Source organism: Sus scrofa, chromosome 1 (genome assembly GCF_054392235.1).
Source record: "Sus scrofa isolate SSC_HxYL_T2T_F1_AM1 chromosome 1, Sscrofa_HxYL_maternal_Yorkshire_Landrace_v2.0, whole genome shotgun sequence".
In the NCBI taxonomy this organism is placed as follows: domain Eukaryota; kingdom Metazoa; phylum Chordata; class Mammalia; order Artiodactyla; family Suidae; genus Sus; species Sus scrofa.
In genome coordinates this window covers 227,983,411-227,997,873 of record NC_139383.1, presented here as the reverse complement: position 1 = coordinate 227,997,873, position 14,463 = coordinate 227,983,411, and the positions used below count along the sequence as shown (strand labels likewise).

General features: G+C 43.6%; 1 protein-coding gene and 1 non-coding gene across 7 annotated transcripts in view; both read left to right on the top strand.

The window, feature by feature from the left end:
* The window catches only part of RCL1 (RNA terminal phosphate cyclase like 1), a 94,633-nt gene extending 81,049 nt beyond the window's left edge, over nt 1–13,584 (top strand). For all 6 annotated transcript variants that reach the window (XM_084986476.1, XM_084986477.1, XM_001926437.5 and 3 more), the window contains 2 exons: nt 2,886–2,989; nt 12,784–13,584. In XM_084986476.1, coding sequence (XP_084842602.1) covers nt 2,886–2,989; nt 12,784–12,934 — 255 coding nt within the window. In that variant the 3' untranslated portion in view covers nt 12,935–13,584. The remainder of the gene's footprint in view (nt 1–2,885; nt 2,990–12,783) is intronic.
* MIR101-1 (microRNA mir-101-1) lies at nt 3,681–3,771 on the top strand. Its single transcript, NR_035372.2, has one exon. It is a non-coding gene; the product is annotated as a microRNA mir-101-1 (primary transcript).
* Nucleotides 13,585–14,463: the final 879 nt, after the last annotated feature.

Genomic DNA, 14,463 nt, shown 5'->3' with positions numbered 1-14,463 from the left:
GTCCCATTACTGAATAGCCCAATGGGAGCCCCCAGGCATGTCAGTCTTATATCCCTGTAAATAGCAGATTATAAGCCTCGGGGTGAAAGCACAGTCCACCAGTCCCCAAGAGAGAAAACATGAAGTCTGGATTAGGTTATTTTATTTTTTCTTCACTCTAGTTAAGTTTTCCTTTAAACCATTTCATTGTGGCTGGACCAAGTTTTTTTTTGTTGTTTGTTTTAAATCATTTAAGAAGACTTCCTTTGTGTGTGTTATGGTCTTTAATTGCTAAAAGGATGAGAATGTCTCATGTTCTTATGAATAATTCTTTATAAGTCTATGATGCAACATGGTTTAAATTAGTAAGAAAAAAATCCATCCCCTTTTGAAGGTACTGTTTATTTTTACCAAAGTTTTAATCCTCTGATCTAATTCTTCTTTTTCCATTTATGTCCAGTAACCAAGCCTCCTGATTCTGTTCCAGGCTTTCTGGAAACTGCCCTTTCCTATCCATCTCTTTGCCTCTGTCTGCTAACCCCTCCCTCCCTCCCACCTCTTACCTCCGCTGGTTGTACACACTGGCTCTGCCTACTTTCAGAAGGGAAATCCTTTCCAAATCCTCTCCAACATCCTCTTCAGTCTAAATCTCACCGTAATATGCCAATCTGATCATATTATCCTGTGCTTGGAGACCTTCACCATTCTTACTTCTCCAAGATAATGTCAGAACCCTTGACACAGTTAGAAAAGCCCTATTTCAGTCTGCCTCCCCTGCCTTCTCCCTGCAGTTTCCTCTACTTCTTCTCCACAGAGAGCTTGCAGCCACTTGCAGGCGGGCCTCTTGGCTGTTCCTCACTGGCCCTGGGTCATATTTCTCCCATCCTCTTGCTCTTCTTCCCTCTCCAAACCCTGCTTATCATTCTAGAGACTGCTCAGATCCCCACCTCCTCAAAGCCTCCCTCTGGTGCCAGGTGAGTGACAACCTCTCCCCCACCACTCTGGCAGTGTCAGTTCCCATAGCCCTCACAGCCCCCACATGCTGCATAGCTTCACCTTCACCTTGAATTATTACTGCTCATATCTTATCTTATCTCATCTTTGTGGTGAAATTGGAGCTCCGTGGCACAAAGATTGCATCCTCTGCTGTTGGGGTGGCCCTGTCACTCCCTCTTTAGTATCCTGTACACAGACCCTAATATATTTATTGCACTAAAATATTGGTCCTGTACATAATAAAGGTGAATTGAGAATAGTAGAATAGCAGCATGGTGATGGAAAGCAGAGACTGAAGAGAACAATTTTATTTCAGACAGTCATATGAAAGGAGAGAGTTATGTAAAACAGAAGAAGTTTTGTTGGTCCTTATATTCTCCACGCATCAGGTTTTCCTTTTAGATGGAAATATATGTGCTATAACTCTTCTTGTCCTAAAATTTGCTAAATGAGATAATAAACATTGTCCTTTATTAACTCAGATAAGTTAGGAAGAACAATAGATTTTCACAAAGTCTGGCAGTAGAATCCACCTCCTATTTTTCTTACTCCATTGTCGTTAAGTGAAGTCTGACAGCATAGAATGTATGTATCTATGAATTGACTTATTCTGTACCTTTCATGTGTTAAAAAAGGAGAAGGGGAAGGGTATATTCAAATAAACAGCAGTGGGCCACCACCTATCCTGTTCAAAGGCTGGGAGAGTCTAGCCTTGGACAGCGATGTGCATGGTTGGAAGCTGGATTTCTTGTGAAATGTACAAAATATGTAGACATTCAAGGTTATCCTGCTTTCACTATGTACAATGTAAGTCTGAATTATTTTTATTTTACTTTCTTTTTACTTTCTAGGGCTGCATCCATGGCATATGGAGGTTCCCAGGCTAGGGGTTGAATTGGAGCTGTAGCTGCTGGCCTACACCACAGCCACAGCAATACCAGATCTGAGCTGTGTCTGTGACCTACACCACAGCTCATGGCAACACCAGGTCCTTAACCCACTAATTGAGGCCAGGGATCCAACCTGTGTTCTCATGGTTGCTAGTCAGAATCGTTTCCATTGAGCTGTGATGGGAACTCTTGAATTGTTTTAAATGAAGTTATTCCAGAAAGAATGATCTGAAGTAAAGACATTTCTTTAAGGCACACATGGAAACAGCAGTAATGCGTGCATCCAATAGAAGCAGAATGGTTGAAGTGATTGAGAAGTTCAAGAATGAAAGAAGAAAGGCAGCCAAAGCAGTTGTACTTTAGGAGAAAGCTTTTGAAAAGAATTCATTCTGCTTTTTGATTTGGAAGAAAAGGAAGAATGGGGAAAAGTATAAATAATAAGAATAGAGGGATCCGATTAGAACAGTTCTCCAGTTCTCTTAAGGCCCATGGGAAGGGCTAAAGAGGGGAATCTAATGTGACGTGGCAGGCAGTTTCTGAATGGAGCTGGATAGGCATTGGAGGTAAGACCCTTGAGAGGGAAAGGTCCTTTAATGTCAGATTAGCTGTGGTGGTCTATGACAGATTAAAGAAATAGAAAAGGCATTCACATAACCCTTGATAATTAACTGTACATTTCCTATAAATGATTATGCTTTTTTGCTTATATGTCCTGCTACTGCTTTAACTACAAAGGGAAAGTTTCATTTTTCACTAGATATATCTAGTAAACTTAAATGTCTATTCATTTTGGTAGTCCCAGCTATTAAGTTGTTTTAACTGTTGGTTTAACCCCCTAAAATTAGTTGATATGAAGATTACTCTTTAAAAGACACTTACTCTGTTTTATTATGGCTTGAACCTTGTAGTCTGCCCTTCTGTGGTTCTGATACTCTGGGCATCTGTGTCTGGTTTTTTTTTTTCCTTCGGTTTTGTTGGTTTTCCATTAATGATTAATCTTCAGAGTTTTTGTGTTTACAGGGTGGATGTGTGGACTCGACCAACCAAAGTCTGGCTCTATTGCTTATGACCCTTGGACAGCAGGATGTTTCCAAAGTCCTGCTTGGACCACTCTCTCCCTACACGTGAGTTGTTTTCTTCCATCCTCCTTATGCTGCCCCTTTTAGTCCTCCAGATGCACATGACAGAGGTGGTGTACTGAACTCTGTCCCGTGAACACTGATCCTTAAATGAGCTGGAGGTTGTCGCTTTCATCTGATGTTTAACAAGAACATTTGCCTTTCTTTCCCGCAGTTTCTTTCTTCCCCTTGTCATTCTCCTGTCATTAAAACTGTGTCATTATATATTGGACACGTCTGTCTGTGCTTTAAATCTTGTTTCCATTTTGGAGGTAAACTCCTGCTTCTAAAATAGCTTGGGTTTTATTGTTAGTTTTTTCAGTCCCCCTTTTCCATAGCCATAAGCAAAAAGGACTGCCTTTTTGGCCAAGAGGCGAAGTTCATGGTAACAGCACTGGACAAGGAGGAAATGCAGAGGTGAGGCCATGAGGTGTTATCAGAAGTTGACTGCTGGGGTTTTGAAGCAGGCAGTTTCCAAAAAGAGCAGATCCTCAGAAGACATGAATTCTAAACAGCACAGTGAAAGAAGCATTCCAGTTGCTAGTAGGTGAGGTTGGTCTGAATAACGTGTTGGAGCACTGACACCTCTGTCCATGTGCTGTGTATTTGAAGATCATTCTAAGGCCATCTGTGGGGGAGGAGGGCTTACTGGGGGGGATGGGCCTTGGATGGGGAGGAAGTATTCAGGTAGATACAAGACTGAACTGTCCTTTTTCGGTTATCATGGTACCGATGCTGTATATCTGAAAGGTACAGTACTGTGATAACTGAAGAATGGTGGTGCCATCACATTGAGAAAAAGGGCAGGCACTTCAGAGAGGGCCGTGTGGGTGTTGGGGGCCTCATACCAGGAGCTTGAAAGGGGCTCTTTTTGGAGGCTTGCTTTTTTTTTTTTTTTTTTTTTTTCTTCCTCTTTAAGTTGGTGGGAGGTTTTTTGGAACAGGAAATGGAAGAGAATACATTCTTTTAGCAGTGGGAAAGGCTGATAAGCAGGAAACTGGTGAGGACCCCATTATCTCCTGATAACTTCTGTAAAGTATGTCACAGGACAGGAAACCTGAAATGGAAGAATCCTCAGTGGTGTGCTGACATCAGGAATCAACTGCTGACGTAGACTGTGTAGTTAAGGCACTTGGAGAGGAGGTGAGGGCTGGGAGCGCAGCACCCTAAGTGCAGAGGTTGGCTTCCCAGCGAGAGTTTGCTGGAAGCTGCTGATCGCTGTGTGATGGCCACAGCCCTCTTCAGCTTCCTAGCTGGTGTCAATACTGCTGCTTTCCCAACCTCTGCTTCAGGGCAGCAGCAGGCCTGACGGCTCACACAGCCTGTGTGTGGTCGTGGGGCAAGTGTTTGGCAGAACATTATGTGAAAAATGGAATGTAAAATTTTATTTTATTTTTCTTGACAGTTTTTTTTTTTTGCTTTTGCTTTTAGAGCTTTTTTTTTTTTTTTTTTTTTTTTTTTTTTTTCCAGTTTGGCTACAGGACCTTGTATAATCTTTTAAAGTCAGCAACCTCTGTGGAGACCATCCAAGATGCGACATTTTTAAAAGTTCCTGTGTCCTCCTTGACACACCCCCTCCCCAAGCATTAATTGCAATGTCTTGTCCTCCAGAAATCTTGCTTACACATCTTCTGGGAAAACAAAGTGGTGTGCTCTGAGTGGGGCTTTACAGGAGTGGGACAAAATGCAGAATTATGTGTTTTAAGCCCTGGGACTGGGGCTTGCAGGACAGTCTTCCTCTGGATTACCTGCCTCTCCCCCTCCCCCCACTCTGGCGGGGGTAGGGGGTTGGGGATGGGGGTGCTTCCTGCAAGAGAAGTGGCCAGGGCCTGGGAAAGGGCCTTCTCCCTTCTTTCAGTAAGCTTATATAAGGAGGGGAGGAGAGTCTCTTTTTGAAAGCTGTATCTGTTTGGGACCCTTCTTGCCCTTAGTCATTGTGGAAAGCTCCAGAAGCCCAAAGTGATGAAGGGAGAAAGTGGGAAGAAATATGCAGGATCAGCAAGGTTATCGTGTATTTGCATACAGTTAAGGGTGAAAAGAGGACAGAAACCGTAACCAGGATGATTGTGGTAGGGAAACAGCTTATCCCAGTTGGATTCAAGAGCTTTGGAGACCAAACTATCACACTTATTTTTATGTGCAGTTAAAAGTCCAAAGAATCTGTTTTCTGTAACTTCAGATTCCTGAAGAAAACCAGAGGCAGGACCTTCCTTGGTTTAAAGAAATGTATTTCTTCTGGCAGTTTGCACGTTTTGATTTGTATAAATAGCTTTTTAAATGCCGATTTACAGAGCACTGGGATTAAGGAGGATAGTTTTTTCTTGAAGTGTTGCTTTCAAACCCTTTCTGGAAAATAAGGGTCTTTCTGTTCTTCCCCTTTCCTCGTCTCTCTGTCTTGCCGCATGAGGTGGCTGGTAATGGTTTTCTGTGTTACTTGAGAAAGTGAGTCTATATGTGTGAGATTCTTTAAGAAAGCCAGACAGATTTTTTTTCCCCCAGAAGAATATAATAGTATTGGACAACCTGCTGGTGTGTGTAGAATCTATTTCTGGTAAATTTGTTTAGTTCTAGGTGGTTTAGTGTTGGTGATGGTGGTTCTACTTTCCCCTCAAAAAACGTAATTTTACGGTTTAGGGACTATTTATACTTCATTTAAAAGTACAATTACATATCAATGATCATCTCAATTAGCACTTTCAGAAATTGTTTATGATCAGAAACTGCAGTTACCAGAGCTTTTTGGGCTCTGCCAGTACACAGTCATTAGAGTCCTGCCTATCTGAATTTCATTTCTGGCTCTACTCTGCAGCACTGGGAGACTGTGGACAAGGTGCTTGTCACCTCCGAGCCTCTGTCTCATCTGTAGAGAAGGTGACTGGTCCTGGAGTCATGGGCTTATGGAGGTGGAATGAGGCTTAACTGAGGTCAGGTACTCCCAGTGGGGCTGTGCCCCCACTGGAGCCCAGTCAGTGCTGGACGTACAGGGAAGTCCAGTCTGCTGTTCAAGTTGTTTTGAACACCAGGAGACCTGGTTAACTTGCTTTGGGTCATCTCAGGCTTGAAGTCAGCTATAAATTGTCTGTTCAGCTATCTCTAAATCTGTATCCACTAATTTTTAAATTTATAACTTCCTGAAGTCACATTATTAAACAGATGACATTTAATTTACTGTTCCCGAGAATCCTGTAAATAGATGTTTATTTAACAGTACTTATAGTGTTCACTATTAGCCAGATTTTTTTTTTTTTTTTTTTTTTTTTTTTTTGGTTTTTAGGGCCGTACTTGCAGCATATGGAAGTTCCCAGGCTAGGGGTTGAATCAGAGCTGCAGCTTCCAGCCTCCGCCACAGCCACAGCCACAGCAAGGCAGTATTCAAGTCGAATCTGCAACCTACACCACAGCTCACAGCAGCGCCAGATCACTGACCCACTGAAAAAGGCCAGGTATTGAACCTTCATCCTCATGGATACTAATCAGATTCATTTCCGCTGCTCCATGATGGGAACTCCCTGGCCAGTTAAGTGCTTTAGAAATACTTACTCAGTTTTCATGATTATCCCACAAGGGTGATAAAGGCAGGTACTGTTATACACTCCAGCTTACAGGTGAAGGGATGGAGACACAGAGAGATTGAGTCTCACTCCCAGGGTCACAACAGTCAGCAGGTGGGATGCACCTTTGACATCTCATCCAGAGTCCACACTTCCTGACCCGCTGTGCTCTGCAGTAAGAGCTGGGATTCCATCCATGTTGTTGGGATGGAACATCTATAAACCTGCTTGCCTGAGCCAGATGCCCTGCTGTATGTTTTCCAAGTCCTCACTTTAAATTGTCATAGAATGAGCTCCTTCTGTCTTTAGTTAGAAGTCTAAAATAAACCATGTCAGTTTGTTTTATTCTAGTTTTAATAAATGACTTCTTTCCACTGTGTGTGAAGTGCTAAGGAGCAAGAATTCAGTGTCCTTGTTAAGCACGGACTGATGGGGTTATTGGCTCACCCACTGTGAAGCACGCGATGTGAACATCAGTGGGAATGGTACACAGGAAAACTGGGGCCTGCTGGCTGGGCGCGCTGATCTTTGGGTTTACTTGCCTGACTGATCTCAGGAGCCAGCACAGCATACTCCACCTTATATCTGGAAAGAAGTTTAAATGCTGCAAAGCCCTGTTGCCTTTATTATGCTGTTTGAGCCGCAGAACATGTTTGGCATAAGGTAAAAGCAAGTGATATCTTTAACTTTTCGGATGAAAAAGAGAGGGCAGTCACCTGCTAATAGTGAGTTCTTGGCTGAAGTTGATGTGGGACTCACATTTCCCGAGAGTGCAGCTAGCCTGGCTGTCTATTTCCTGCTGCCTTTTTAATAGGGTTTAATAACTTCATTCTTGGAGCAGAGATCAGCTGGGCTTTGGGAAAGCTGCTCTTTGGCAGAAAACGTACCTCCAGTATGTTTAAAAGCTGCTGTGTAATGGCTATGGGAGGCCCCTATTGAGCACATTTCTTTTCCCACCTTCAGATCTTCCATTTCCTCAACTTGCAGAGCAGCTCCTTAGACCTGTGAGGTTGGTAACCCCAGTGTCCTCGTGGCTTGGTGGAGCAGGAGGAGGGACCCTCTGACATGGTTTGTGTCTGTAGAGCTGACAGTGCCCACCCGGGATCCCTTTTACTTCCACTCTCTTGCAGGCTTCAGATTGGAGGCCTAGTTGGAGTGGCTGTGTTTTAAGGGACAGGGCCAGGCAACCTGGCAAGTTCCAGGCAGTTGGGATCCAATGGGCTGATGACCGTGAGCCCAGTGGCCTTCACCTATTGACCCACAGTGGTGGTGGGAACAACCTGCTCTTGGAAAATACACAGGAAAAATCACCTCTGTGCTCCAGAATTCTCTGAAACCTGCTTGTCAGATGGACTGGAGGCTTTCATGAAAAGTAGGTTATTGGTGTTTTGTTTTTCTGAAAATAAATCACTTTGTTCTGCCAGGGTAGTGGGGGAGTCAAAAAAGCGCACTGTGGACACTTCTCTAAGTCAGGAGTTCAGTGCTACATACATAATCCCTTTGCCTAAAATGGTTTGTCTGAAAAGCTGCCAGTCACACTGCGGGAAGTTATCTCTTTGGAGGAGTGGAGTTGCCCTCTGTGTCTTGTGGGTGTCTCTTCTGCGTGGCTCTGTGGCGTGCTGTTGTGTCTAGACAGTGTAGATCTGCTGTATGGTATTTGGAAGGAAAGGGAAGGGGGGTGGTGCCTCATGGGGCCAGCATGCAGCTGTGGCTGTGCAGAGCTGTGGGGCAGTGGAGAAGGAGGTGGACTGGCACTGTACATGACTTTGTTCACCTGCATATAGATGTGGGCAAGCTTATTCTATTTGGTTTTCATTTTCTTAAGGAGGGTGTTAGGATTTAATATTGTCTGCAGTTATTCCTCAGCTTCTGAGCGTGTTTGCTTGTTGATGTCCCAGCTACAGGACAGGATGGGGAGGATGGGCTGGAGGTGGGAGGGCATCATGAAACGTACCTTCATCCAGTCCCTTACCCACTCTGCCTCAGACAGGCTGAAGGCTTGGGCTTGGCAGAACATTATGTAAAAAGTGGAACTGACTGCTTTTTCTGACGATTCCAAAGGCTACAAATACCCAAAGCTGCAAATACACAGGTCTGCACACTCAAGCCTGTGTTTCTCCTCTCCTTCTTGCAGAGATCAGAAGCAGGCCCAGCCTCTTAGGAATTCTGCCAGCTGGGGAGGGTGTCTGGTTTTCCCAGCACAGTTGAACGATTCAGAGTGAAGTAGGCTGGGCAGACTCAGGGAACAGAGCGTGTCTCTGGCCTCTGTTAGAACTGAGGTAGCAGCAAGAGGGAACGGGCTGTTTTCTTCCTTAGAATGCAGACGAGTGGGTGAGATGGCTGGCTTTTCCTGCGTGGCTGCCAGCTGGAAGCTTTACCTTCAGATGTGGACTGTTTATCTGTGGGTTTGGTGTGTTTGTTTTCTTTTTTCCCTAGGGCAGAGTTGGGAAGGTTGTGAGGCTGGAACAAAGAGCAAAAACCTGAAAATTTTAGTTGGTTAGTAAAATGGGAAATCCAGAAGGGGATGAATCGACTTCCCTTAATTGCGAAGAATGTTGAAATCATTTCTCAAAAGTAGCCCTAACTCCCAGATTTTCTTGGGCACCCTGTTGTTGAGTGCCATATATAGTGCCTAGCAGGTATAATGGGTTAAGGTCATTGCCCTGGAGGTACGTAAATAATTTACCAAGAGGAAGGAGGGAACAGTTCTGAGACAGCTGTATATGCCTGCTTCATTAGACTCCAAAAGCAGAGCCAAGAATGCTATGGAAATCCAGAGAGGTTATTGGCTAGGGAAGGCTTCGTAGAATAGGTGGCAAATGGGATATTATTTTAAATTTAGATGGAGCTGATGTAGCATGATCCTAGGTGGAAGAGAGAGCAAAGAAATGAGGGGTTTTTCACCGAGCATGTAGCAGTCACCAGGACCCTACTCTCCAGGGTAGTTAGTTTCATCTCTCAGCCCCTACTTCAGGCAGGCAGGGTATATGGACTGAATGGTTCAGGCCTTCTTTTCTCCTTTTTGCCTTTTCCCTCCTTTGACTAGAGTAACTAGGACACAGACAAGAGAGGGTGGAAAATGCATTGCAATGGGCTTTCTACTTAGTTTGGTATAAGCTATGTGAATGTGGAAGGCGTGGATTAGTTCCTTTTTTAAAAAACTTCAGTTATTTCAAACAGCTTTAGATACAATTCTCATGCCACATAGTTCACCTGTTAAACTGTGTAGTTCAGTGGGTTTTTAGTATATTCACAAAGTTGTATAAATACAGTCTTATTTTAGAACATTTTCACTACCCCCAGAAAGAAACGCTTTGCCCATTCACAGTTGTTCCTATTTACTCTCACTTCTCCTAGCCCCACCCCAGGCAACCACTAATCTGTTTTCTGCCCCTGTAATGGGTTTCATGTAGACTCAAATAATATTTTTATTTTTCTTACATATATACCTAAGAGTGGAATTGCTGGATCATACATGCAGTAACTCCTTGTGTAACATTTTGAGAAACTGTCAGACTGTTTTCCACAGTGGTGGTACCCATTTACATTTCTACAAGGAGTGTTTGGAGATTCTAATTTCTTCACATCCTGACCCACACTTTTGTTATGATCTGTTTTTGTTTTTTGCTTTTTAGGGCCGAACCCAGAGCATATGTAAGTTCCCAGGCTAGAAGGCAAATTAGAGCGTAGCTGCTGGCCTACATCACAGCTGCAGCAATGCCAGATGCAAGCCAAGTCTGCGATCTACACCACAGCTCAAGGCAATGCTGAATCGCTGTCCCACGGAGCAAGGCCAGGGATCGAACCCTCATCCTCATGGATACTAGTCATATTCCTTTCCGCTGCGCCATGACAGGAACGCCTATGATCTGGTTTTTTTTTTTTTTTTTTTCAATTGTAGCCTTTCTCTTGGCTTATGAAGTGGTATCTCATAGTGCTTTTTTTTTTGTCTTTTGTCTTTTTGTTGTTGTTGTTGTTGTTGTTGTTGCTATTTCTTAGGCCGCTCCTGCGGCATATGGAGGTTCCCAGGCTAGGGGTCGAATCGGAGCTGTAGCCACTGGCCTACGCCAGAGCCACAGCAACGCAGGATCCGAGCCGCGTCTGCAACCTATACCACAGCTCACGGCAACGCCGGATCGTTAACCCACTGAGCAAGGGCAGGGACCGAACCCGCAACCTCATGGTTCCTAGTCGGATTTGTTAACCACTGCGCCACGACGGGAACTCCTCATAGTGCTTTTGATTTGGGTTTCACTAATGACTAATGATGTTGGGTATCTTTTTATATGCTTATTACTATATATGCATATCTTTTTCTTTTTCGGCTATACCTGAGGCATGTGGAAGTTCCCAGTCCAGGGATCGAATCCGAGATATCAACACCAGATCCTTTAACCCACTGTGCCAGGTCAGGGATTAAACCCAAGCTGCCTCAGAGACAACGCCAGATCCTTAATCCTCTGCACCACTGCAAGAACTCTGCTGCATGCTTGTCTTCTTTAGCAAAATGTCTATTCAGATCCTTTGCTCATTTTAAAATTAGGTTATTTGGTTTTTTGTTAATGAGTTGTAAGACTATATATTCTAGATAACAGAGCCTTATCAGATTTGCAAATATTTTCTCCCATTTTGGGGGCTGTCAATCTACTTTCTTGAGAGTGTCCACAAAAGATTTTAATTGTAATGAAGTCCAATTTATCTGTTTTTCCTTTCTCACTCTGCTTTTTGATGCTGTCTCTGAGAAATCCTTACTTAACACAAGATCATGAAGATTTACCCTTATGGTTTCTTCTGTGAGTTTCATGGCATTAGCTTCTACACACAGGTCTTTGATTCATTTTGAGTTAGTTTTTGTGCATGATGTGAGGAAAGGGTGCAGCTTCGTTCTTTGGCGTGGGAAGTTGATATAGCATTATTTATTGAGCTTATTTCCTAATTGAATTACCTTGGCAGTTTTTGAAAATCAATTAACCGTAGATGTGTAGGCTTATTTCTTAACTCTCAACTCTGTCCCATTGATCCGCCTGCCAGGATCAGCATTTTGAAAGCTCCTCAGGTGATTGCATGTACATTCCAGGTTGAAAACGGTTTGGATGGTTTGACTGGGGAGCAGCACAACACAAGGTTCCTGAACTACCTCGTTATAGATGTGCAGACCATCTGTTCTTAACTAAACAAGGGTTTCCCAAACTTGGCTGGTAAAAATCACCAGGGCTACTCTGGCCCCTATGCGTCAAGGAGACAGCGCACCATGAAGGGATGGAAAGGGGGCATGTGGCCTCTGACTCTGGGCTTCTCCACATGGATGCTTCCTCCCCACCAGGTGCCAGTTGATCAAAACCTTCAGGAATTTGCTTATTTAATGACCTCTCCAGGTGAGTCAGTCTAGCTGGGGAAAACTTGAATCTGCTAGGCCAGACCAGTAGAAGCCTGCATACCCTGTATCAAGGTCCTGCCATAGAACTGCTCTTCCCAGGGTACTCCTGGGGTGAAGTCGTTGCCCTGTCTTAAGGAAGATGACAAGAAAGAGTCACTGTGAGCTCTTCACTGGCCATCTTATTTAGCATTGCCTCCTGCCATACATACGCAAATACTTTATACCCACATTTCTTCTTCATCTGCCTTGTTTATTTAAATTTCCGACTCTGGAGGAAGTATATTTGTTTTTCAAAAGATATTTATATTGTCTGCCTGACTAGATTGAAAGCTTCATGAGAGAAGGAGTTTTTGGTTGACTGCAACATCTCCAGCACCAAGAACGGTCCTAGGCACATAGTCGTTACTCAATAAATATTTGTGAATGAATGAAAGGGCTTTTGAGATTGAGCGATGGAGGGAGAGATTTCTCTTTCAGCATCAGCAGTAGTCACTGTGCTTGATTTTGCCTCAAGATGCTCTCAGGCTTTTAAGCATGTGTGTCTCTCTGCTTGAGCCACTTGAAGATTAATGCCATATTCACGTTCAGTCTAACAAGTGTGTAGGACTAACCTCTAACCTTTTTATTTATTTATTTATTTGATTTGTCCTGTGTGCATCTCCGCAAGCTGTGGAAAATCATCTTGCGAATCTGGCAGGCTGCAAATAAATGCTATTTAATCAGCTTTGGTGAGAAGTTCTTAATTTCAGCTGTTCGTCTTATCTGGGAAATTTAAAGCTTTGGTTCTAGGTCAAAGAAGGAGAATTTTTTAAAAAATCAAATTCCTCTTTCATTTCTCCCTCCCTTTTTTAATTTTAATTTTTATTTTTTAGGATAGAATTTTTGCGGCATTTGAAGAGCTTTTTCCAGATTATGTTTAAAATTGAAACCAAGCCGTGTGGTGAAGAACTCAAGGGAGGGGATAAAGTGCTGATGACCTGTGTTGGCATTGGCTTCTCCAACCTCAGCAAGACCCTCAAGTGACACTGTCTCAAGATGAAAGCCCCAAGACTTCTGGAGAAGACAGAACCTGCCAAGGAACCAAAGGGACCAGATTCATCCAGGACAGGATGGCCTCATACATTAAGGACTTTCTTAATTTTCTATTTAAAAACAATCAGGATATCCGAATAAAAGACATCTCACTCTTGTGGTTTCCAGACATTTCTCGAAGCAGGCATTCCTCAGGAGGGCCAGTCATGATGGGAGCTCCCTTGCCTTACCTGGCTGAAGAGTGTGCCTCAGGACACAGTCATGCTGCTGGAACAGCATTACAACTGCATTTCAGCAGTGCTTCCTCAGCCCACATCCCTGGGCTTCTGCTGTACAGCAGTTTTCCAGACTGTGGAGTTTGTTATTATTGCTTCTACAAGGACTGACCTCTCTGAGCCTTGATTTCTGTGTAGGGAATAAATGAGACAATATGGGTGGAAGCACTTTATGAGGAGTGCATTGTTATGCAAATGTTGGGAATTGGTGTTTTAGAGTCTTTTCTCCCTTGTCTTCTGAATGGACTGCTATCTTGGAGACAGATATGTCTCCCAATTGTGTTCATTTTGTGTGAATTTTGTGGGGATGTGTGCCTTGGGAGAGCAAGGGTCCATTTAAAGATAATGAATATTTTCTATATCTCAGGTGTGCTGTGCAGTTTCTCAGTTTGTTCTCACTAGAGTCCAGTGATGTAGATTTTATTATCTCTGCAAGAAAAATTTTAAAAGGGTATTTTGTTCCTTTGAAATTGATAAGTAAAGATACTAGATCTCCTGATTTAAAGCTCTAAGCGTAGTAGGATCAGAGTCTAGAATTTTACCCTACTCGCTAGCTAACAAGTTAGATTTTGACTGTTTCGTGGATGCTAGCAGAAGACATGAAAGTCCTGGGACAGAGACAAAGAACTTTATTACTCAGCACAGCAAGCAACATGAGTTTCATGTTTTGTTAGGTTTTTGTGGTTTTTTTGTCTTTTTTTTTTTTTTTTTTTTTTTTTGTCTTTTTAGGGCCACATGTGCAGCATATGGGAGTTCTCAGGCTAGGGGTCCATTCGGAGCTGTAGCTGCCAGCCTACACCACAGCCACAGCAATGTCAGATCTGAGCTGCATCTGCAACCTATATCACAGCTTACAGCAATGCCAGATCCCTAACTCACTGAGCGAGGCCAGTGTTTGAACCCACATCCTCATGGATACTAGTCAGGTTCTTAACCCGCTGAGCCACAATGGGAACTCCCAGCTTCATGTTTTATTGCTGTCTTTGTCCTACAAGCAGTGACTTGGAGGGGCCCCAGGTAGATGCCGTGAAGGCAGAGGGGTTTGCATCATAGCTGAGGACTGCTCCAGACCTGCTCATTGTTGCAGATGGGGATTTTATTTCATCTTCGAGATTGCTTGCTGTGAACAGGGTGATGAGAAGGGGCTGGTAAAGGCCTCCCCAGCAAGGATGTACAGGGACACTCAGGGCCTGTGGCAGATTCCCCTTGCATCTGATTGATAGAGGCAACATGTGTGCGTAGGGG